The sequence below is a fragment of the Andrena cerasifolii genome, chromosome 1 (assembly GCF_050908995.1).
Source record: "Andrena cerasifolii isolate SP2316 chromosome 1, iyAndCera1_principal, whole genome shotgun sequence".
Taxonomy (NCBI): domain Eukaryota; kingdom Metazoa; phylum Arthropoda; class Insecta; order Hymenoptera; family Andrenidae; genus Andrena; species Andrena cerasifolii.
The window spans coordinates 26,826,696-26,850,195 of record NC_135118.1 but is presented as its reverse complement, the minus strand read 5'-3'; the positions used below and the strand labels follow the sequence as shown (position 1 = coordinate 26,850,195).

Below are 23,500 nucleotides of genomic sequence, written 5' to 3'. Positions count from 1 at the left end.
CTTCTTAGAATATCGGGCGCGCCTATGTAAGAGGAATCGATGGGTGTAGAAAAGATCGTGCCGGATGGTTTCCTTTCTTCTTTTATTCGACTGTATAAACACTTCGTCGAACAATGTGTTAGACAACGCTCTCCCATGCTCGTTCATTTACAAATTATATTTGTACCTCGTGCGTAGTAATAAATACTTTATTCGAATCGTCGAATAATCACATTGGTCGTTATTTCTAATGTTTAAAAAATATATACAAAAGTATTTACACAGAAATGAAGGAGCGCTGGTCACGCCAATGACATACTCGATAGAAAAATAAACTCGTGGCTGTCTAGTTACCGTCAGGGCGGGGGCGTTTACTTTTCGAAACTCTGCGATTTATAAATCAGGGAATTCGAAATAAGAAGACAGAGTTGGAAGAAATCGTCGTAACGTAATGTGGACTGCATATTATTGGAAAGCGCATTGATATCACACAGGAATCGTTCTAACTTATCCATTAGGTACGAATTGTTTGAAATTCGCGGGCAGGGCGGATTTGCACGGATACCTTCCCGTTTCCTGCATACAAAATTTAAAAACATAACGGGTACTTGAATTTTAGAAGAAATCCTTGTACCACCAAAATACGAAATTATGCTAAGAAATTCCACCCCATTCTTGTTCCACTTAGGCGCAGGATACTGTACAACGTATTGTTTCAACGCGATAAAATGGAAACTGTCCGTGGTAAGTGATACCACGGTATACTACATGAACGAGTTCGAAAGAAAACTTTGTTCCGACATGAAAGAAGGGAAGCTTAAAGTCGTCCAGGTGTTCGAAGGCTGAGTTCTGAAATTTACGAGCACCTTTGGCCACACAGTGTTTTGTCGGCTTTGTAACAGACACAGCAGAAATGTCCGAGCGTATGGATGGATTTTCAAAACATTCGCCTTTCGTCACGACCCCTGGAAGAGCCTACGTCAATAAATATCTCGAGCTAGCTACTTGTTTGTTTACCGGACACGGTACATCGTACATTTAACATACACTTGAAAAATGTCATTATCATTTGCATGCAGTGATATAAATAAAGTATTATATCTGTTTTGATTATCTCTCGAATCATTAAGTAGCGAATTGTCGCCTGCAGAAGATTACCTTCGCAAGTGTAGGGAAATGAAGAATCGGCCAAGTATTCGAGTACCCGAATACCAAAAATATTCAAGTACACGAACACGCCTATTATCCAGAACACTGCCAAATTCCTTCTCCCTAAGACTCGTGCCCGAGACGGCTTCCGCCAACGCAAATCTCCTCGTCATCGGTTATTACGTCGTACTTTCAACTCGATTGTGCATTGTTTAGGACAGCGCTTTTCAAGTGTCGCCATTTAGAAGCTTGTCCGCTTATTTACAATATAAACGTTTTAAATACCTAAACGAAATGATACTCTGCATTGGTGATATCGAACTTTTACGTGGAAACACCACTTTCCCCTGACATTTTTACAGATTGGAAAACGCTGGTACGGGGTATCTTGCATGCGCAGCATCGCGCGCAAAAGCTGCTCTTACGTATGTACTGGCCATATAAAATCACTCGCAGTTTCCTCGTAAAAAGACGCTACTAAAATCCCTTTCTCCAATTTACAAGAGCGGCGCGCATCACTGCGGCCGACGATTGAGTTCACGGATATGCAATTGCAAACTCGATTTCTACTCGAATAAGTTGAGGTATTCCACACAGAATTACAGTCGCCAACTGCATCCCCTGTCAGTTCTTTGGTCTGTCGAGTTTTCTTTGGTTTTCCCTTCCGTCCCTCTGTATTTACCTATTATAGACACCTAATATCTCACTTCTCACACGATCCTTCTGTCAGCACGATTACCGCGACCGAGGTGGTTGACTCGTTAAAAAACAGTTTAGGATTTCAATCACAGACTGGTCTCTTCAACGGAATCCGCCCTCTGGAGCTGGCGTTCCTCGTCGATGCCCACGAAGTACGTGGTCACGTATCCCTTGGGTTTCACGTATGTGTCTCCTCGAAGGTGGCACTGGACGCCCTGTTGTTCGAGGACTGTTGCGGTATCTGCTGTAACCTGCGTAAATAATGTTTACGTGGGTTAAAAGGATACGAAGTCAGGTTATTAGGATATTACTATGGCAAAGTTGTTTCATGCCCATCGAACCTGTATCTTTCCTGGAACACCCGTTGTGTCCATTCTTGATGCCATGTTCACAGGATCCCCCCAAATATCGTACAGAGGCTTCTGAGCACCCACCACACCTGCCGTTACCTCCCCATGGGATATTCCAATCCTCAACCTAAGATGTTTGTCTTACGTTCATAAACGCTCCACGGTATTAAAGATAATTTAGAGATTGTTGACATGCACCAGAACGTGTACCTATGGGGTTTCGATGTGCTGAAATATCTTGTGTTTAACTTATCGAGGACTGCCATCATTTCAGCGGCAAATTGGGCCATCACTCTGACCACATTGTCGCTGAAATTCTCTTCGCTCTCAGTGTTACTGCGCATCGAATCACGCCGACTGGCTTCCAATCCGCAAGCTGCCATATACGTGGTGCCTAAAATGGTATTTCGCTCCACTCAGAATATGTTACGAGGAAGCTTCTTGTATTTATCTCGATCCATCTATTTACCAGCAATCTTGATCTTCTCGATTCGACAAACAAACTGCGGCTCGAACAGCAACTTGTCGAATTCACAAATGATCTCGTTCAGGTCCACCAGAATGTTGCTCTCGTCGATGGACACGTCCATTAGCGAAGCAAACATAACAGCCACGTTGTTGTGAGCTTCGTGGTAGGGCTCGTTTTCCTCAGTTCTGTTCATATTTAAGTAGAACTCCGCTGCGGAAAGAGGTTGCGTGAAGTGCAATTGCACAGACGGTCGCGATGCTTGCGTGCCGTTTAAAAAATTCACCTACCAACGTGCTCCGGCAAGATGTTGCGAAGCAGAAGTTTGTTGGCATTTCTGGTGTGGAACGCCTCGTCCTGCTCCTTCGTTAGCTGGCGTTTCCACAGGTAATCTAATCTGCTCAAGTACTCCGCCTGAATAAGTCCCAGTGAAAGTTAGCGCACAGGCACGTCGGTGTTATCAAGAGTGTTACCGTATTCGCTAATACAAGGAAGCTCACCTGACGATCAATGAGATGCAAAGAAAACGTAAGGAAAACTACGCTTAAAATGTGCGCCAGTCTTGGTTCTAAGTGTGGATTCCACCTTTCACCTGACTGTGAAAGAAACAGGTAGCAAATAAAGAAAGGGGCAACGGGCTAATACTAATTCACAATCGAGAAATTAAAAGCGCTACCGGGTGACGGGAAGTTACCTGAAACAAATTCGAACGGTGTATCCAAACATTCCACGAATAAAACGCCACTACCGCGATGCCTATTACTAGCTTTAGGATGTAATGGACTCTCAGAAACAAAAAACTCGTTAGGATCGCCAGGGAACAAGTTTGCGTCATTTGCTAAAAACAATCAATGGAACGGTATTAAAGAAGTTGTTTCTATCATATGCGAGATCCAACTGAAGGAAAATCTACAGCGCACAAGTACCTACTAAACGATCTTACCCAGGGTGTAGCTATGCAGTCGAGCTTCGAGGCGCCGGGCTCCGATATGCTGGACGTCACGTTATTCCGCGCGAGCTCGTCCACGTTTTTACACTCGAACTGAAATGGCAAAGTAATTTAATGTCTCGCACCATTCTCCGCGATACGGTAAACGTCGCGCCGTTGACTTACAATCATGTCAAACATGGCACATGCCGCCAACATTATCGTTATCACCAAGTACAGAACGATTCTGAGAAATGCGCTCCAAACGACCTAGAATGTGACGTGGAAATTATCAGCTGCGAAGCAATAAAAGTATAATGGGCGAAAGCTGGCTCGATGGAGGGTTTAATGATATTGACCTTCACGCTGGTCTGATATAGAAAGCACAACAATTTGTTACGAGGATGCGGAACGTGGCCTTCGTGTTCGTCGTGCGGGTCCTTGTACCGGTTCCAGGCGAAATGCATCCAGGCTATCGGCATCAATGCGATTAAAAATAGCAACGCCGCCGAGTAACTGACCGTCGTGCTCAGGTGCCACCTGGAAGTTAATTAATCACAGCTTCTCTGTCCCTTGTAATCCCGATTAAACCACTACAGCCGGAGCGGAATCAAGAGCCTGCCGCGCGGGACAGCATGATCCACTTGATCTTGCTTCGACCGTAACTGTACACTCGTACGAGGGAAACGTACTCGGAAAGAGAAAGCGTAGGTACCAAGTAAATAAGTCCCATAAAGATCAGAACGAAAACAGCGGAGCTTATGTAAAACTTGAAGAGTGGATCGGGTTCCTTCAAGAATGGTATCTCCCAGCTCCACTGTTGGAACGTTAAGAACAAAGGGTTTATGTGTTCCCATCTGCACCATTGCCTGAAACAGCGATATGTACCATTACCAAATAAAATATATCGCGACATACAGTGCTGTTGAACCCCTCAAAGTTAGCCCAACAGTAGGGTCTCGTGTGGAACCATCCGCCGATTATCAAGCTAATCGAAGACACCACTTACTCCCACTTGGTCAGAGGCATCTGTTGAATAGCATTCTCCATCTCGGCGTCAGCCGCTTTCAGCATCAGATGATAATCCCTCAGACAGGAGTCCATGAAGTGCGTGCGCCTTCTATAGGTGCTGGCCAGCACGTCAACGTGATTATTTATAGTAGCGGTCAATCGTCTGCTGTTCCGCGAGCCGGAATTCACGCTGGGGGACCTGACGTTGTAGAATCTGACGTAGTGTTTGTTAGCCACCGGAGGGGAGTCCGGAGCCATGACCGTCAAGGTGTTCTCGCTGTTCTGCAACAAGGTACGCCTGTCAACGATGCGAAACACTCAACGGAAGTTCGCTGGATGGTTACGGATTGCATGTCAGTGGCGTAGGAATTGCTCCGGCGCGGTTCAACACGGACCCCTCCTCGCTTACGTCCCCTTTGCCCGTTCCTACGCCACTGGGAAATACGCACCTGCGAAGTCGGCTCGTCGTCCGGGATCGAGGGCGTGATCAGGTAGCTCCTGATCCCATACTTCCTAAGGATCTCGTCGTTCAAGGACTCGACGGGCACGCAGTCGTACTCCGTGGCGTCCACTAGGTCCAGCGTCTGCTGCGTCACGTGCACCTTGCCAGGCTTTCCAGTCTGCTCCATCTTGTTGGCTATAACGACGTCGCGTGACCAAACGTCGTACTGCCACTTGTTGGCGCCAAGGATCCCTGATATTATGTTGCCCGAGTGGACACCTATTCTCATGTTCACCTCCACCCCGCTCTCGCGACGCACCCTCGCCCTCACCTCTTTGATGATCCTTATCATGTCGAGTCCTGCAAAGTGCACCACACGAGCTCCGTCTTCACTGTGCTCCTTCTATTTAAAGACCTCGCGAACGAACAGACCGACACAGCGTACGTACCAAGATCCACGCAGTTTTTCGCGTGCTGAGAATTCGGCGTCGGTACTCCGCTCACGCAATAATAGCAGTCGCCCAAGAATTTGATTCGCAGGACGTTGTGCCTCTCCGAAGCCTCGTCGAAGCTGCCGAACAGATCGTTCAGAGTCTCCACCAGCTTCCGCACCGGCAATGTCACGGTCAATCCAGAGAAATTCACCACGTCCGCGTACAGAATGCTGACGTTGTCGTGAGTCTCGACACACAGGTCGCTGGAAACGACGGCGCGTTATAATATCGTGTTCCCATAATCAGAGGGGAATAGAGAAACGGAGACACACTTATGAGGTCGTCCTTTGGGAGGCGGCTTCTTGTGCTCCTCGATGAATTTAAAGATATCCCTGAAGTCTTTCTTAATCTTCGCAGCTATATGTTGCGGCAATATACTCCGCGTAAGTTGCTCCTAAAAGTGTGCATAATTCATATACCAACAGATTTAACATTATAAAAGCTTTGTCCAGTAAAACCTACTTCCTGATCCTTCTCGTAATTCAACCGCAGCGTCGACTCAAGGCACTTCCGGCGGTCGAGGAACGACCGTCTGATAACGACTTCATTCATGAACCGAAAGTACAGTCCTAGGCCGTTCACGCAAACGAAATATATCGTGTCTGTGATGATCTATAAAATCACAGGATTAAAAGGCTTTGTTCGCATAAACTAAATTAAGCTACTGGACACAATCAGGTGATCACATCTCTAAGTAATATCAAGCAATATTCCGCTCCTTTTCAACTTTTCTACAGCCGTACATCAAGGGGGTATTCTCGGCTAGAAGGCCAATTTTTTGCCTTTCTTTAGGAGCGACGCACAAAAAAACTACACAGTTTTCACCGATGAGCATTACCCACACTTATTTACTAACATTTCACTTAGTTGCAAAAAAATTTCAGCCAAGTATAATAATAATTAATGGAGATATGGATCATCTCGTAAAGCGTGTGCGAAAAAATAGTTCCGATTCCCGGGAGTGTGGGCCAGTTTCTTTGCAGTGCTCCGGGAAGCGATTTTGATCGCGGCGATTTTGTACAATTTAAAAAAAAAATCTAGCAAAATGAAGATTGCTTTAAGAGGGTATTCTACCTAAAAATTCGATTTCTTTTTATTTTCTATTAATTTTTAATAGGGTTTCGAAAATATGTCCATAAAATATTAAGGTGAAATTCGTAGAGCTCCCTGAGTTATAGGGGCTTCAGGCCGCAGCGTGGCACGTAATCGACCCTTGTATCGAAAGAGGCTATGACTGCCAGCAGAAAAGAGAGAGCTGCCCAACATGATTTTTTTTAAGCTGAGGAAGGTTTCCTCTACGGTCCTGGTATAGCAGATTAGGGATAACTTACAGAAATTAGTCGTTATCTACCGTAACTGCATGAAAAACTTTAAACGCGTTTTTCTCGAAACAATTTTTTTAAATCGGGCGCACATTTTTCTCAAAAACTACTGGATCGATTGAGCTAAAATTTTACACACATTCAAAGTGAATGTGTACGTATATCCCGAACTAGAATTATATCAATAGTTTTAATACAACCTCCCCCACACCTTGTTTTAGCTCAAGAAAAGTCCAAAAATGAAATATAAACTTTTAAATAGCTGCGATTTCGGTAACAATGTCCGGACTTCGTTACATCTAGTTCGGGCGACAACTACACTCATATAGTTTAAAAAAATCTTTGGTACTTTCTTTTCAGATGTCTAGAACGGCCGCAATTCGTGCGCCCGATGAAGCCGGTTTTTGATGACATGACCTGCGCTTCGGCGCGTAACTTGTACAAATTTCAATATAATGCATTCCAAAAAATTGTGTTAATAGTTCAAACACTACTAAATATGTGTGCAAAAGCCCTGCCCTGTAGGCGCGATAGGTTTTCCAGAATTAATTTCCTAATATCACCTTCAAAAACGAGTGTGTAGACTAGAATACCCCCTTAAAACTATACAAAAAATCCAAGCTCTATATTTTTATTTGTAGGAAAAAAAATTCCCTAACTTTGTCTTTTGATAGTAGCTTCAGGGTGGAGTCCCCCTTAAGTCGGGGATCCACTTGAAAGCTAAGCTATGCTATGCTAAGTTGTAAAAAAAAGTTAGCTTCAATACATCCAGCATAGCATAGCATAGCTTCCAGGTGGATCCCTTGCTTTAGTAGGCATCCCCACTAAAGAAATAAATCAGTCCCCAAGTGTAATCGCCCATAGATAACATTTACCTAAACTGAGCACGCATACATCAAGCTGTCGCAGTCACGCTGGCTCTTGAGTCGCTAAATATGTACTCACATAACTCAACGACAAATTTATTCGAGCAGGTGATCCCCTAATTATCCTAAGTAGCCTATTATCGCCCGCGGCGTATATTTATCCGGCGGATTCGCGTCGGTGCCGCGTGAGCGGGTACCGCAGCAGCCTGTGTTTACCTTGGTAGCGTAATCGAACGTGTTTCTGTAAGTGATTAACGAGAGCGTGGCCAGGTAGCACACGGTAGCCGTGATCCCGAGTATGAAAGCGTGCAGATTCTCCGTGAGAGGCAGGAACACGTAACAGGCCAGGAGCGCGTGCGTAGCGTACGCCGGTCTATAAAAGAAACGCAATTAACGCGTACTTAGCGCGGCAAGTTCACGGCCGCGTGTTAGTTATCAGAGAATAAAAAAGGAGGATGACAGCGAAGCGAGCGCGGCAATTGAGCAATTCAGCCGCACCCAATAAATAAAATTGCACGGCCGAACAATCCCACGCAGAGTGGCGTTTTCCCGGTAAGAATTAAAATAAGGAAACAACAGGGGACGTTATCAAGATCCAACAGGCGAGGCATCTCCCATTGGAATAATAAAGCCTTAACGATTCCCGAGCCACCTCTATCCGCCCCGGAGGGTCTCGTTTTCAATGGAACAGAGATCGCGGAAGGCGGGGAAGCCTCCGTTGCAAAATCGTCGGCGGGAGATCGATATCGATAAGCGGTCCGCCGATCTTTCGTAACCGTGCGGTTTCGCCTGGAGTAACCGAACGCCGCGCCGGCCCGGAGCAGGAAGAACCGATCGAGGCCAGCGATGATAATCGGCGCACGCGGCCGGCCTTGCACCGTCACGAACGGGGGCTTCTCCGTGGTGATCAGCGGTACCTTATCGGCGGTATGTTCTCGGTGCAGAAGAGAGTGTAGTACAAGGGGACGGCCAGGTCGCCGATCACCAGCAGCACCACGATCAGGCAGGACAGCATCACGGCCAGGTAGCTGTTCCTCGCGATGATCTTCGAGCGGAAGGAGAAGGCGATCACGGGGCAGAGCAGCGCGCTCACCACGCTCAGGACCACCACGTCCGGCAGGCAATTCTCGATGTTCACCTGTAAGCAGGAGGATCGTTGGCTGGAGACGTGGTAGAAACGGTCATTCAGATTCTATTTCAGGGCGAGCATTAAGCGGGTACGTGTCCTGCGTTAAGCCGCGTGTGCGTGTCCACCGGCAGGAGCGAGAACGACCGGCACACCTTGCCAATAAGGGATTATCGATTCGAGGAGAACTGGAACCGCGGGCCGAGCGTTGAAAAACAACGTGGCGATTGGTGGTTGCGCAATGTCTGGACGGTTGCATTGTGTGTGACGAAGGCGTTGTAAGAATTCAGACGCGATGGCCTGGAAATGGCTGTTCTAATTGAGACGATAGTGATACGTTGATGTATGGGAACGGCGTGGAATTGGATATTCGGGTCTGTTCGCTGGGTAATAAGGGGCAATTAGGGGGTAGCTCTGTAGGGGTTGTAATCTGAGGGAATGATAATTACGAGCGTGGATTATTTATTGCTGGGGCTACTCATTACACTGGGTTACAGTCATTTGCTGACGGAGACTCCGCTATGAAATTCTTATGTAAGGTGGTCCCCTAAACTCAATAATCGACGTGAGACGAAATCCTATGGATACGTCTCTGAGACATCGCCCGATCAATATTTTGATAATTTTTTAAGAAGACGACCCGACGTTTCTGGCCATATCTCGCGGTAGATTTGGCCGATTTGATCGCGACGACGCTTAAATTAAATAGGAAGGAATGCAAGAATAGGGAGGAAGTTGAAAATAGGCACTTCCACTCGATCGCTCATAACTTCCTTAGTTGTGCATGGATTTTGTTCAGGTTGGGCTTGTTTTCTTCGAAAAGGTGCGCGCTCTACGTAAAAAAATAAGCAACTGGACGTCGCATGATGATTTCTATGTCTTACAGGCTATGTAGTGAATTTTTTATTTCAATTTCAGCCCCGAAACATTTTTCTTAAGTTTCGCTCGATTCCGCCCAAACTATTGGTCCGATTGGAAAACACTGCAGGGAAGAATTGTATGCAATTTAATTAGCTTTAATTTGAGAGTCGTCGCGATCAAATCGGTTGATTCTAATGCAAGATATGGCCTAAAACGTCGGGTCGTGTTCTTAAGAAATTATCAAAATATTCATCGGACGATATCTCAAGAACTTATCCATAGGATTTCGTCTCAGGTCGATTTTTGAGTTTAGGGACCACCTTACATAAGAATTTCATAGTGGAGTCTCGATCATGAATAATTTTTTGGATTTTGTAAACTAGTGTTATTCGTAATTGTAATGGAGAAGCTATGGGACCGGAGGAGTAAACGTTGCGTGATAGAAAGTCGGAACGTACAAGTGTAAATATTGTCAAAACGAATTGGAAGTGTAACAATACGCTTATTTAGTTGAATAAGTTAAACTGCGTGTATATATTATTTGCAGAAACACCTCGCCGCAGCGGAGGCTCTGACAGCTGAGTTTGCGGACTGTGAGTAATACGTTTCTCCATTTAATACTTGTAACAAAGCTTCCATTCGTTCCTAAACGTTAACGTCAAAGGGGTGTTTCAATTTCAAATTCTCTATTTAATTTATGTGCATATATACGTGCGCGCGCTTCTTAATTTATGTATCATACAAGTGGTACAACGTTCACGACATACCGAAGCAATTTTTCGTATCCAATGGACAATGAAAATCGCTGCTACACACTCCCAGAAATTACACACTTGTTCCTATCGTCCATTCAAATATTCAATCTTTAAATTGTATAAATTACATTCAACAATACTCTACAATTAATATATATCTCTCATTAACGAATCACCATTTCCATTCTTATCATTATCAGTCCGAGACTCCGAAATCCTATTTCTAGAACACATTTCCTCAAGTTGCGCGGTTATCGTGAATCACTTGACAGAGCGATACTTTTGAAAAATACGCAAGCCTCGATAAATTCAATTACGTATAGCGAATACAATCCCGGGATCCCGGGATCCCGGCTGCTTTTTGGATTCCAAAAATCCCGGGATTTGATAGAAGCAATCCCGAGAATTTCGGGATTTTTTTAAAAATGAGAATTACTTTACGAACACCTGAAAAATAAAAAAAAATAAACGGAATAAATAAACACAGTGATTTCATAATAATAAGGAGAGCAGTAATAATAATGATTAATTTAAATAGTAATATTAAGCCGCATATAACTAACTAAACTATATTTATTTTTATAATGATATTCTCACTTTCCGCTATTTTGTCCGAACACCTAAAGTCGAAACATTGTAGATACATATGTGCTTTAGGTGCTTTCCTATTTCCTCGTTCGTATTTCTAAAAATCTTCATAATGGTTTTCTGATATTATAACTGATAATTATAGTTAAAGTACAATACTGTCGTTTTGTTCTGTTTCCATTATTGAATTAGGCATATTTTCATTTTATTGATATTTTTAGTGAAATAATAAGCTGTGGTACGAATCAGGTTTATTTCTAACAATTTGAACCCCATATAAACCCAATACCGCCAAAAAATAATCTTGTCCAGCTATCATGTATACTCAAACCACTGTGCGTCGGTGGGAACGACGTCAAATCGCGATTTGAATCTTTGACATCGATTACTGTTAAGTTTATTAACAATAAACAAAATATTCTATATACTTTTTGAGAAAGAATTCCTTCAGCTTTAAAACGAATATAAGACGGTGGCATTATCTTTAAAAATCACCGAGATATTACATTTTAAGTGACGACGCGTCAGCCGATTTTGTTTTAATTTTCCAAACTTTAACATTAAATATTTCGAAAACTATTTTACATAGGCCGTTGAAATTCAGTATACTTTGTTTTCGCAAGGTTACTGACAAATGCTGTGATTTTTAAGAGAACAAGTGAAACTAAATGTTTCATCTATTCGTTTTGACGTGGAATAGCTCGTTAGCGAACAAACAACGAATACTTCTTTTAGCTTTCATTCGTTACCCGAAATTTAATTCAAATATCTAAAAATCTTGCCCATTTCCGCGACGCACACCGCGCGATTCGACGCGGTCACGTTCGCAAGCTTACCCCGCCGTCCGTTTTCCCTTACCATTGTGATCAGGATCAGACAATAGGTGGTACCGAGCGCCAATTGCAGGAGAACGAAGAGCGACAGGTAACCATACTGGAGCCTCCTCTGGTAGGCCGTGAACAGCTTCTCCAGGCCCTTGTATTTGAACTGTTTCTGAAAGTGAAAGCTCACGTGAGATCCATATTATGTATTCGGCGTGCGCGACCGCCACGTTTGAACTTTCTAGCCGAAGTTAACGGGTACACGATAACCCAGGCGATATACATATTTGGCCGCGGAGCGGTGCCAATTAATACCGCGGCCCCGGGGGTGTTATCAGAATTCGAAAGAAAGAAAAAATAATGGTGGAACTGAAAAAGAGGGAAACGTCGACCGGGACGAAAATAAATTCAGGAACGGGTGGCATCGTTCCGCCGATTGCCGTCGCGGATGCTGGCACCTAGCATTGCCGCGTTGCGAGCATTTCGCGGCCCTTCCTTTCGGCACTGGCCACCCTCCCGGGGCCATTGGAACGTAACGGGCGACGCCGCACAGGTGTGTCCGCTTCGTTAGCTGCGAAATCGAAATCAAAGCTGATCAAGGGGGCTAATAATAGACGTTCGGGTGAAACAGCCCGCGGATGATGGACAGCGCCGAGGACAAAATCGGATTCGCTAAAGGACGACGGTGCTGAACGGTCGCGCGAAAATAGCCGTCTAATTTGAAAACTGAATCGCCGAGCGGGCCTGGCCCGTCATAGTCGATCGTTCCGACTGAAATAAAACCCGCCCGGCGTGTACTTACGATCGCGAGAAGGGTGGGGAAAGCACTGTGCACTGCTTTAAAACAGGAGAGGGGGTGATTATTGATTTAGGGAAAGGCTCGTGCCTGCATCGGGCGGACTCGTGAATGGAGCTGGCGAATGTGGATCGCCAGCTTTGTTTTCCACCGGCGATCGGCGATCGATGCGGTGATGCAGCATCAGTAATTGGCTGGCGTCGGTCGCGCGTGCTCGTCCCGGTGAATCACGCGGAACGATACCGCGCGCTTAGGTGCATCGATCAAAGGGAACCAGAGCGCCCAATTACCATCTCCTCGGCGGTGGGAACGCGCGCGGTTATAATGGGGGCTTTGACGAAGCGCAGGACTCTAGGTGCGCGTAGCAGTGCGACGAGGCTCGTTAGCGACGCCAAATGTCGGAGGGGACATCCTTCGGCGTAGCCTACTGTACGGAGTCATACGCGATCATCGGTGATAGGGAAAAGGCGCCTTGAACGCCAGGTCGAGGGAAGTGGATGGTCTTGCCGCTGGGGGAGGAAGATTGAAAGAAGTGGGAGGAGATCGTTGTGGGACCAATGGAAGTTATATCTTGCAGAGGTCTAACGCGCGAGGTGATAAAGCGCTTTGGTGTTGGTGGATGGTTAGCTGAAGAGGATAACGATGGAAGGCACTGTTTCGTTAACGATGTCAGAGGAAGATGAAGCAGCGTGGAAGGGAGTGCTCCCTCTTTCGAATTAGACCCTCGCTGAACTAGAGCTAGTGCATAATTAATGCGGGAGAGTTGGCTAAGGATAGAAATCACTATTTCAATTAGAGCTCCAGGGTGGAAGCTCCAGTTCCTGACAAGTCCTACTCGCGAGACGTAGAAGGCTACCGAAGCACGGTCAGTTTATACACCACTTCACTACGAGCTTGAGAAGACGTCGAAGGAACCTTTTACCTCCTACATCCACGCTTCCATTGAGCACCATATCCCCAGAAACCGATCCGAAACCATTCGGCCTGCGCAACGCTCCCAGCTCGACACACGCTCCTGCACACTTATCAACACCAAGAGTATCAATGGAACTCACTCGCAACGCCGAGAGCCACTTAAGTCCCCTACATCCACAGTTCCATGGAACGGTAGGACTCGAGGGACCACCACTGGAGTAAGTCCCCTGACACGGTCGCCGCCGATGGTAGCACGCGAGTCGCGAGGAACAAACGGAATGCCAGCGAGCACAAGCCACGGTCACCGTCCGCAGACGCGCGCGTTCCCGTCGTGCGTGTGTCCCTCCGGCGGTCGCCGGCGGTCTGGCGGAAAATCGGCGTGTGTAGCGGCGGTTAGCGTGAATTATGCAGCTGGCGAAGCACCGATAAAAACCGCAGGAGGAGTGCCGTGGGGCGCAGCCGCGCCTCCGCCCCGACGCCGTCGTCGTCACTCTTTCCACGGTCTCCGCGGACGGGCAGGGAAGCGACCCGGTGCCAGCCGCCGGAGCCACGGAACTTTCGACGCGGCACCAGTTGGGGAACAACGCGAGCCAGCCTTCCTCCTCTCGGCCCGTGGTGCGTCTCGCGCGTGCGTTTTCGTGCCACGGGCCGCAGCTCGCGGCGAACCTTTCGGTCCGGCGAATATTGATCTTCAATCTCGAACGCGGGTCCGAGCAACCGTCTCTCCCCTCCCTCCGCCTTCCACCCCAACTGCCGTCAAGTAATTAACATAAGCGAATTACGCGACGTTGGCCGTCATTGAGCACGCCGCGACGCAACAGAGACCCTCACCCTAGTAAGCTCCGGTCCCGCTTACCCCCCCCCTGCGGACGGTTTCTTTGAATTTTAAACGGAGCTCTCTCGAGATTCCTCGGGGACCGGGGTGTTACAAGGAGATATCTGGAGTCTGTCGTTTGAGGGATATGGTTCTCCGACAGTGGCGGATTTAACAGGGCGGCTGGTAAGCTGTTGTAGGCCCCTGCGCGGAAGGCCCCTGCAGGGCCCTATGAACAAAAAATTATGATTAGGTATAAGGTATTCGAACAGTACATTTTTTTCGTACTATGAAGTAGTTGGCTTGTTTTTAATGAACTATCTCTTCAGTTTTCCGCAAAAAATGGGTCTCTGAAGTCCCAGAAGGACCCCCGGGGCCCTATCTTAAAAAAAATTATGATTTTAACTAAACGCTATATTTTTTCTGTACTACTACACTTAGGTCGTTTTTAGTAAACTACCTCTTCTTTATTTTTTCCGAAAAATGGGCCCCTCAGAACGTTTGCCACCTGGACCTTTTTTCTTAAACCCGCCACTGTTCTCCGAGCCGGTGGGCCGTGTGCGTAAAAGCAAGTGTAAGCTTTTACTAGTGATTTTTCAAGCAAATACTCAGTTCCATATGCAATAAAGGATGAAGTATTTATTAGAAATAGTTTTTAATAATTTTTCATCATTTTTCAGATCATATTTCTTGAGAATTCTCGAGAAATTACAAAAAATAATGCAAAAATTATATTTTTGGAATAATGTTGATAATATTCATCAAAAACACAAGAAAACTTTAACTAAATGATTATTCCTGTCTAATTTATACAAAACTTGTGTAAACGAAAAAATAGATATTAAATATAATTGGTAAATTTATTTATTTAATACAAAATTTTTACATAGCGAAACATTACTTTTTGGTTTTAAAATTTATTTTTAAATAGCACAATGCGTCTAATGTAGCGTCAGCGAATCTGTTTCTTTTTGTGGCAAAATCTGTTACTGTTATATTTTCACGTTTTATATATATATCTAGCTTGGCTGTTAAATGAAAAAATGCGTCTTTTGACCCTTTTGGAAGAAATTTTGGATCATGTAAAATTTTATACGGGATACAATAGTCTTATCTCCTGTTTTCTATATTTCTTCTTTAATAGCCACAAGAAACTCATTAGGTACTTAATTCAGTGTACAATTTTTCTAAATTTTTAAATAAGAATTTGAGAGCACCTTTAGCAGTTAATAATATCGAATCTTCTGTACTGTGATTTTCTATTGGAATTCATATAGCTTTTAATGTTATTAATAAGATGTATTATAAATTGTAGATGTGCTTATACGTTCGCGATTAACTAGTAATACATTCATTTACGAAAATAAATGAGATTTATAATATTTTTCCTAGACTTAATTTTCTCGAGAAATTAGGTATAGTATTTCTCGAGAAATAAGAAAAAAGCAATTATAAAATTCCTCGAGAAAATCTCGAGAAAGCATTCTCGAGAAGGAACACCAATTATAACTCGTGAACTGTAAAATAATTTTTCACCAAACGATAGATCTAATTAAAAGAAGTAACTTTTGTCTTGAAACTATTTTTCTATCTCTTACACTTCGCGAGTTATAACACAAAATTGGAAAATAGCCGAATTTTCAAGGGTTAATTAATTTCACCCCCTTCGAGTGAATTCTGTGAAAGTGGATGGCACGTGCTTCTGCAAAATTGTACCATTGGACGAGTCTAAGAAGGCACTTTTGGCAAGAGCAACGGAGAGCAGTCTAATGTATTTTTAATGTCTTCGGTTAAATTCTTACCGTTTGGATTTCGGTTCAAAATTAAATTGTCTTGCGGCGCCGGACGTGGCTGCTTAACTATGCAACCAAGTTGTAACATATGAAACGTTCCGACTGCAAATAGATCCATTATATTCGCACGCCTCAGTGGAGGAACTATTTCCCGACAATGTTTCCGTTTACATTGGGGCGGAGATTAGCTTGCATCCTTTCGTCGATGCAGGAATAGCTGGCTGGGAGGAAGACAGTGCTCGATCACACGTCACGATCGAGATCGCAGAAACAGAACTTAGGGGAGACCGGGGCTAGTTGACTAACGGGGTTAGTTGACTAATTCCCTTTAATTGTTGTATTATGTTATAATTTACGCTGCGTTTCGCGATATTCAAGCAGATGAATGACCAGCTTGCCATTTAATCTGTCACCGTGACAAAAACTTGCGTGTTCTATCAGTGAGAATGAAAAATCTAAAAAGGTCGGCGGGGGGTAAATATTTCTGTTTCGACTATTTATGAATCTTTGTGCACTAAGTAATGCTTGATGATTTTCATGAATATTTTGCGGAAACGTGATACATTGACTATAATTTAGGGTATTTTATTTTATCCGGTGCGTGGAGGTTTTGTACGTACGACCCTTAACATGTTGACAGTGTCGGATGGGGTTACTTGACTAAGCAAAGGAATACCACTAAAAATTGCACTTCTTATCCTCAAGCTGAACTCGAGGCAGAGAGTTTAACTGCTCAATTTCACTTCCCCCACCATAAATCCCTCCAAACTCACCCCCACCAGTTTTACATCCTATCCTCCCTTCAAACTCTCCCGCCTTCCAAATAGAGACCGTAACAAACAAGTAGAAAATAATTACAGTATCTAACACCATGATACTTAATAAAAAAATAACAGCGTGAAGGAGTGAAAAAATAAAAAAAAATTATTGCTTGTAGCATATATGTAGGCCTTTCGTATACTATATTGATAGAATTGGCTGCGTATGTATATTAAGGCGGAGCGGAAAATTTAAATTTGAATTTTCAGTTGGCCTGGCTGCGGGGTAGTTGTCTTTTGATTAACCAAACACAACTGTAAAAAAAAAATTGGAAAAATATTCATGTCTGCAGGTTCCTTTTGCTCCTAAAAATGATTATATAATCATACTATATAGGCGAAAATTTAAATTCGAGTTTTCAGTGGCCTGGCTGCGGGATAGTTGTCTTTTGATTAACCAAACACAACTGTAAAAAAAAATTGGAAAATATTCATGTCTGCAGGTTCCTTTTTCTCCTAAATAATCATATAATCATATAATCATTTTTCCAAAATTTGTTTACAGTTGTGTTTGGTTAATCAGAAGACAACTATCCGGCACCCAGGCGAACTGAAAATTCAAATTTAAATTTTCGCCTATGTAGTATCACTCCGCCCTAGTATATATACGTCTTTCGTATATATATTTCTTCGCAATTAATTGAAAAAGTAATGCTTCATTTTCGACAAAAAACTTCAAGCTGTACTCCTGTCCCAATACGGCAACAGGGTAACTCCGCAAATTGAATTCTCCAACGCGGCACAATTAGCCAATCGCAAACCCAATTCAAACGACGACGGTTTCCAGTGGAATCGATATTATTGTGTAACGTAAGGGTCGACGTCTGAAAATATTTGACATTCCTGTGCAGCGAGATTAGAACATTCGATAAAGCGCACCGCCGATAACGCCGATCTGTAAAATGTTCTCCAGCTTGCGAAAGATAACATTGTTTAGAAAAAAAACTCCATCCGCTTTTCGAAGTTAACTATCAACCACTAGGTGCATATATCGCTCGTTACGAAACGAATCCCGTAGCGCGTAATTTAGGGGCATTACAGAAACCAAGTAGAACGCGTCACAAAAGAGCAATGACGTGCAAATCCACGAGGAGACAAAAATATCGTGCCTCGCGCGAGACTTTAATCTGACGGGCCAATTATTTGATTATTTTTCAATTATTTTGCCATTAGTTTCACGAAACTAGACTCTTCCATTATTTCCAAAGTGCCATTTTCTGGTGGATGTATTTTCTGGAATATCTTTCAGAGATTCTTGTTGTTCTTGGAGCAGTTATTTACGAGGAAATCGGTAAGGGTGTTTAGACAGAAGAGTCTCGTGTAAAATCTCACCGCGGATTCGCACCTTTAGCGCCCGTTTCAGATTCGCGTTGATTCGCTATCGGTCCGCTTCCACAGTGGATTACAGCGAAGAACGTCGATCAAGATTGAATGAGTTTTTCCGCGGCAGTATCGTGCGTTCTATTGATAAAAGCTTCGACGTTAGAATAAACAACCTGTCCACGCGATCGCGCCCCCCTCCCCCTATAAAAGTCTCACTTTTCCGTATAGTTCCACTCGCGGAGGGAAAAAGTGCGATATAACGTCCTACTACTCCTCGAATCTACGCGGTGCGAGGCTCCGCTCCAGTGATCAAAAGTCACCGAGATACCGGCAATCAGTTGCAATTTCACGGAAATCTTCTTCGATGCCGCGAGATAAGTCGCTCCTCGCGCTTCAGCGACGCCCCCGACGTAGCCTCGCCCTCTCTTTCCAACGGTGTCCTTATAATTTAATTATCGTCCGCGCCCAGGCGTTTCCTCCACCCGTGCGAAACGCCACTAAACGGGACGAGGTGTTTGCCCATGATTAGAATGAACACGGAAGCGGGAGGAATAAATCACCGCGGTCGAAATGAAGAATGTGGCGCGAGGACGTCGGAGCGAGGCTGCTCGATATCTTTCCTTCGATTGGAAGCAAATTATCCAGCTACCTGGCAAGCTGTATTCTAGAGTGAAATTCGAGGATTCGTGTGCTCGATGGAGCGTGGGTTTTTTTTTTGAAAAATGTCCTTTTACATTTCTGGTCGTGATTTTTCTTAGCGAACTAGTGCGGAGAGCGTAAACAAATTCGAAAAATTCTGAAACTCTGTGAATATGTAGGGAATTTCCTCCGGATTACGCAATTTTTGTTTGCTGCCGAAATTCACTCTAAGGGAGTGTAATTGACCGCTGAAAATCCGGTTATTTACCGATTTTGGGTTATAACTCGTGAACTGTAAAATAATTTTTTTTCACCGAATAGTAGATCTAATTGAAAGAAGTAACTTTTGTCTTGAAACTTTTATTCTATCTCTTACAGTTCGCGAGTTATAACAGAAAATCGGAAAATAGCCGAATTTTGAGGGGTTAATTTCACCCCCTCCGAGTGAATTTGGGCAGCAAAGAAAAGTTGCGTTGTAATCAGTGGGAAATCCCCTGCATATTCACAAAGTTTCAGAATTTTTTGCACCCCTTGCCGTTTGGGCCCTTGCCCAGAAGGCCCCGAAGGGCCCATCTTCAAATGAAAAAAATTATGATTTTATCCAAACACTACAGGTAGACAATACTAAAGAGAAACTCGAAGCTGTGTTATGTTTTCTACCTTTCGTTATTTAAAATTGATTTGTTTTTATCGTTACTTAAAATATGTTCATTTAAATGTTTCCTTTTTAATTTTGCGTTGGAAGAAGTGTTCTTACTTAATTCTCCTCAAAATAATCAGTGTTACTTTCGTCCTACCCCTGCAGGACAAAAGTAACAACGACAGTCACTGCGGAAAACTGCCGTAACTCTTTGACTAGATACTTATTAGGTAAGGCTGAATCTGGGCTCAAACGATTGACCAAGAAACGTACTATCTTAATGCATAATTTCCTTTTTCATATCTGTAAAAGGTAACTGTAGGCTAGGCCAAGTGTAAAAAATGTTACTCTTAACCTCCCTCTCCCCAACTTATTTTTTTTCGTTACTACTACATCTAGCGCACTTTTAATAAACTACCTCTTCATGTTCCCGAAAAAATGGGTCCCTGAGAACGTTTGCCACCTTTTCCCTTAAACCCGCCACTGGCTCTACATAATCCCAACAGCAGCAACTTGCAACTGCTACCCCTCTCTTTCTACCTCTCCAATTATTCATCGATTCTTTCACCAATAACGAACACTCTCCCCTAAACCTCCCCCGTTACAAACTCTCCACTCCTCAATCGCAGTTTCTCCCCGTTTCCTGGCTCGCATCTAATTCTCCTCGACACCACCCCAGTAGCATTTACTGTTGGCATTTTGGTGGCCAGCTAATTCGCAACTTGGAGATACCGCGGGTCAACCAGAAATGCTACTAGGGCACTCTATCGCAAAGAAGCGCTACCACTTAACAGTGGATAAAGCGTGGAGCACGCAGCCGTTAATTCCGACGTTAAAACGATCCGCGGGGAACGCAGATGCCAGTGGAGCCCGCGAAGGTGGTCCACTCACCCTCAAGCTGGTCCAGGTCCACTCGTCGAGGCTGTTCGGCGAGACGATCCTTGCGTCGTCCACCATCTGCAGCGAGTTCAAGGACGCTCGGGTGACCAGTTCCACGTCCATCTTCATCGGGCCAGTGGCTGAGGGATCAAAGGCACTGGATCCACAACGGCGATGGCGACGACCCCGCGGCTCTTCGATGCATCGCGACTACGATCCAGAACCAGACTGATCGTTACGTGGAAAGTGACTCACCCTGGTGCGGCGTGCTCGTCGGCGGCAGCGGCTCGCGTTCTGTCGTGCCGTCTCCGAACCACTACCGTTAGACCGTCGCTTTATCGTGATAAGGGAAATGGGCCACTCTAGACACCTCCCCTCCCCCTCCCGTTTCCGCGCCCCGTACTGCTGGGCCGATGTCCCTGCTCGACGGACAGCCGACCACCGGCGAAAACGCACGGTCACGCTTTTCCGAGCTCGCGGGTAGACACCTGCTCTTCCGCTTGCGATTTCACCTTTTCAAGTATCGACGGTGTCCATTGTTCCGCGCTACCTTTCCTCGATTCTCAAGCGACCTACTCGGCTCCCGGCTGGCAGACGTCGGGCTTTGTCCAAGGCTCGTCCGCTACTGAAAACAGAATTCGAGGCGACATGAGTTTTATGCGGTCACGCGAGGATCGGGCGTAATTGCGCGAGGAGCTTGGGCTCGATGGAGAGATAGTGCGCTGCGTGGCGGTTTTGAGAGAGGTAGGACTGGGCGAGGTTAATTGGTGGGCTCCTTGGGCCTCGAGGGCGGAGGAAGTGGATTGGTCCGGGGATTTCACTGATTTATCGGATGTACTTGTATTGGGAGCTTGGGCGTTTTAGGCATGGGATCGCGTGGCAGGTGTGGGGGTAAAGCAGCGAGGGCCTGTGGGCCCGTTAAGGGCACTAGGCGAACGTTTCTGTCTAAAATGAAGCATATCTGTTTCGATTAATTACAAAGAAACAAATTGAAACTCAGACTTGTTCTTTGGCACGAATTTTGTTAACATCATAAGCTTTAAGAAACTTGTTTGTTTAGTTAAAAATGTGCATTTTGTATGACGCTATGGGTGGATCATTAAAGAGGCTTTTTAAAAAAAGTTTCTTTTGTTTTGCAGTGATAACTCAAAAAGAGAGGTTGCAATCGATGCAAAACAGATTCGAGATTCACAAAAGTAGTTTCAGAACAAACCTAAATTAAAGATAATGAAAACTCTTATTCTTTATGAAAAGAAGCTAGGACCTCATCCTTTGGGGCAGGGGGTATGGAAACCCTCATCAATGGAGTCTCAATGGGGTTTTAGTTTCTTTTCATAAAGAAAAAGAGTTTTCATTAACTTTAATTGAAGTTGGTGCCGCGCGGGATTTATATATATTTTTTTGCTTAATAAAATATATAAGTTTATTTATTAATTTTTCTCATGTTGTTAGTGAATACTAATTATCAGTAATGTTAATAACAATAATTGACAATCATCAAATATAACCAGAAAAAAAATTACCGTCGATATTGGTTACCGATTACCCAAATAAAATTTCCGTCGTCGATAATGGATACTGGTAACCAAAAAAAATCCGGTCATTTGTATTGATTACTGGAACTAAAATAAAATTTCCGTCACTTATAATGGTTACCGGTAATCAAGTTTTTTTTTAAACATTTATAATGGTCCTGCTTAACCAAAATCATATCATTAAAGATATTAACTCTTTCACCATAACTTTTAAAAAATTTCTTATTACAGTGATGATGTCTGATTTCTAGCAGAGCTGTAAATATTCGAATATTCGAATATTCCTCATGATTCGAATATTCGAATACTCCTCATGACTCGAATATTCGAATACTCCTCATGACTCGAATATTCGAATACTCCTCATGACTCGAATATTCGAATACTACTCATGACTCGAATATTCGAATACTCCTTATGATTCGAATATTCGAATACTCCTCATGACTCGAATATTCGAATATTCCTCATGATTCGAATATTCGAATACTCCTCATGATTCGAATATTCGAATACTACTCATGACTCGAATATTCGAATACTCCTTATGATTCGAATATTCGAATACTCCTCATGACTCGAATATTCAAATACTCCTCATGATTCGAATATTCGAATACCTTTGGTTTTTCGAATATTCGAATCTCAAGTTCGAGTTCTCCGGTATCCGAATATTCGAATACTTAGATTATCCGAATATTGGTTACAGCCCTAACTTCTACTTATATTTCTACCTACAGAACTGGAAATATTTATCGCTTCCTCTCGATTACACCTCTCTTATTATTAGCCCCAGGAGAATATTACCGTAAAATATTTATTGTGAAAATGCGTGGCTCGTATCGCTATTTCAAGGAGCTTATGAAATACCAAAAGTTGGCGCCTCGCGATGCATCGAATTTAAATCTGGAGTTCGGTTTCCCTTTTCGTGAACTCAATCTGAAATTGAAGCTTGGTAGTTAAATTCGTGGTACTGCGAAGTAAGCAGCCGTGAGTTCATGTGAAATGGATCCACGAGCGGTGCACGTGAGTTATTCGAGGAAACGCGCGCCAGAGAATGGAGCGTGGGCTGCTTTAACAGTATTCATTATTATGATAGATGACTTTCCCCGTCGAATTCACGCCCGATGCATCTCCGCTAAAAACCTGCCCACGGTCTAGAACGACGTTTCGTTTTTCTCGTGTTCCTCTCCACGGAACACCGACGACCCGAGGATGCTCGCCCGCAGCCGTGATTCATCCTCGATCTTGATCCGCGACTCCCGTTCCCTTGTTAATTCCTCGGCATTGAAATCTCGATCGCTTGACCGTGACTCAAGTTTCGTACAGAGGCACGCAGCTGATATGAATCTTAACGCACGCATTCCTCGCTGTGGACGCGATTATTTTCGTGACGTTGCTCAATTCTAAACACACACGCAACTGCCCGGCAAATTCTTTTTTTTAAATACATTTATCCTTTTTAATATATACGGGTAATTAAGGGAGGAA

General features: G+C 44.2%; 1 protein-coding gene across 2 annotated transcripts; it reads right to left on the bottom strand.

Moving 5' to 3' along the window:
- Positions 1-66: 66 nt before the first annotated feature.
- On the bottom strand, positions 67-20,946 carry Acxd (Adenylyl cyclase X D). 2 transcript variants are annotated; one of them, XM_076820680.1, is made up of 20 exons: positions 20,487-20,946; positions 11,895-12,029; positions 8,624-8,844; positions 7,923-8,079; positions 5,981-6,130; positions 5,791-5,912; positions 5,474-5,721; positions 5,032-5,384; positions 4,581-4,864; positions 4,264-4,440; positions 3,931-4,111; positions 3,758-3,841; positions 3,587-3,685; positions 3,338-3,481; positions 3,144-3,239; positions 2,934-3,057; positions 2,647-2,856; positions 2,388-2,571; positions 2,169-2,304; positions 67-2,078 (listed from the first exon to the last, which is right to left on the bottom strand). In XM_076820680.1, exons 1-20 carry the CDS (start codon positions 20,601-20,603, stop codon positions 1,914-1,916), a joined length of 3,387 nt encoding a protein of 1,128 aa, XP_076676795.1. In that variant the 5' UTR covers positions 20,604-20,946; the 3' UTR covers positions 67-1,913. The 2 variants fall into 2 exon arrangements, with proteins under 2 accessions (XP_076676795.1, XP_076676801.1); XM_076820686.1 differs by lacking the exon at positions 20,487-20,946 and adding an exon at positions 13,709-14,166.
- Between the last annotated feature and the right edge of the window lie 2,554 nt (positions 20,947-23,500).

Bases quoted from the DNA above. Each gene is read 5' to 3' on its own strand.
- Acxd (XM_076820680.1), bottom strand. From the start codon at position 20,603: ATGAAGATGGACGTGGAACTGGTCACCCGAGCGTCCTTGAACTCGCTG. The intron at 3,686-3,757 runs GTAAGTCAACGG...TTGCCATTTCAG, and splicing joins GTGCCATGTTTGACATGATT to TTCGAGTGTAAAAACGTGGA. The intron at 2,857-2,933 runs GTAGGTGAATTT...CTCTTTCCGCAG, and splicing joins CATCTTGCCGGAGCACGTTG to CGGAGTTCTACTTAAATATG.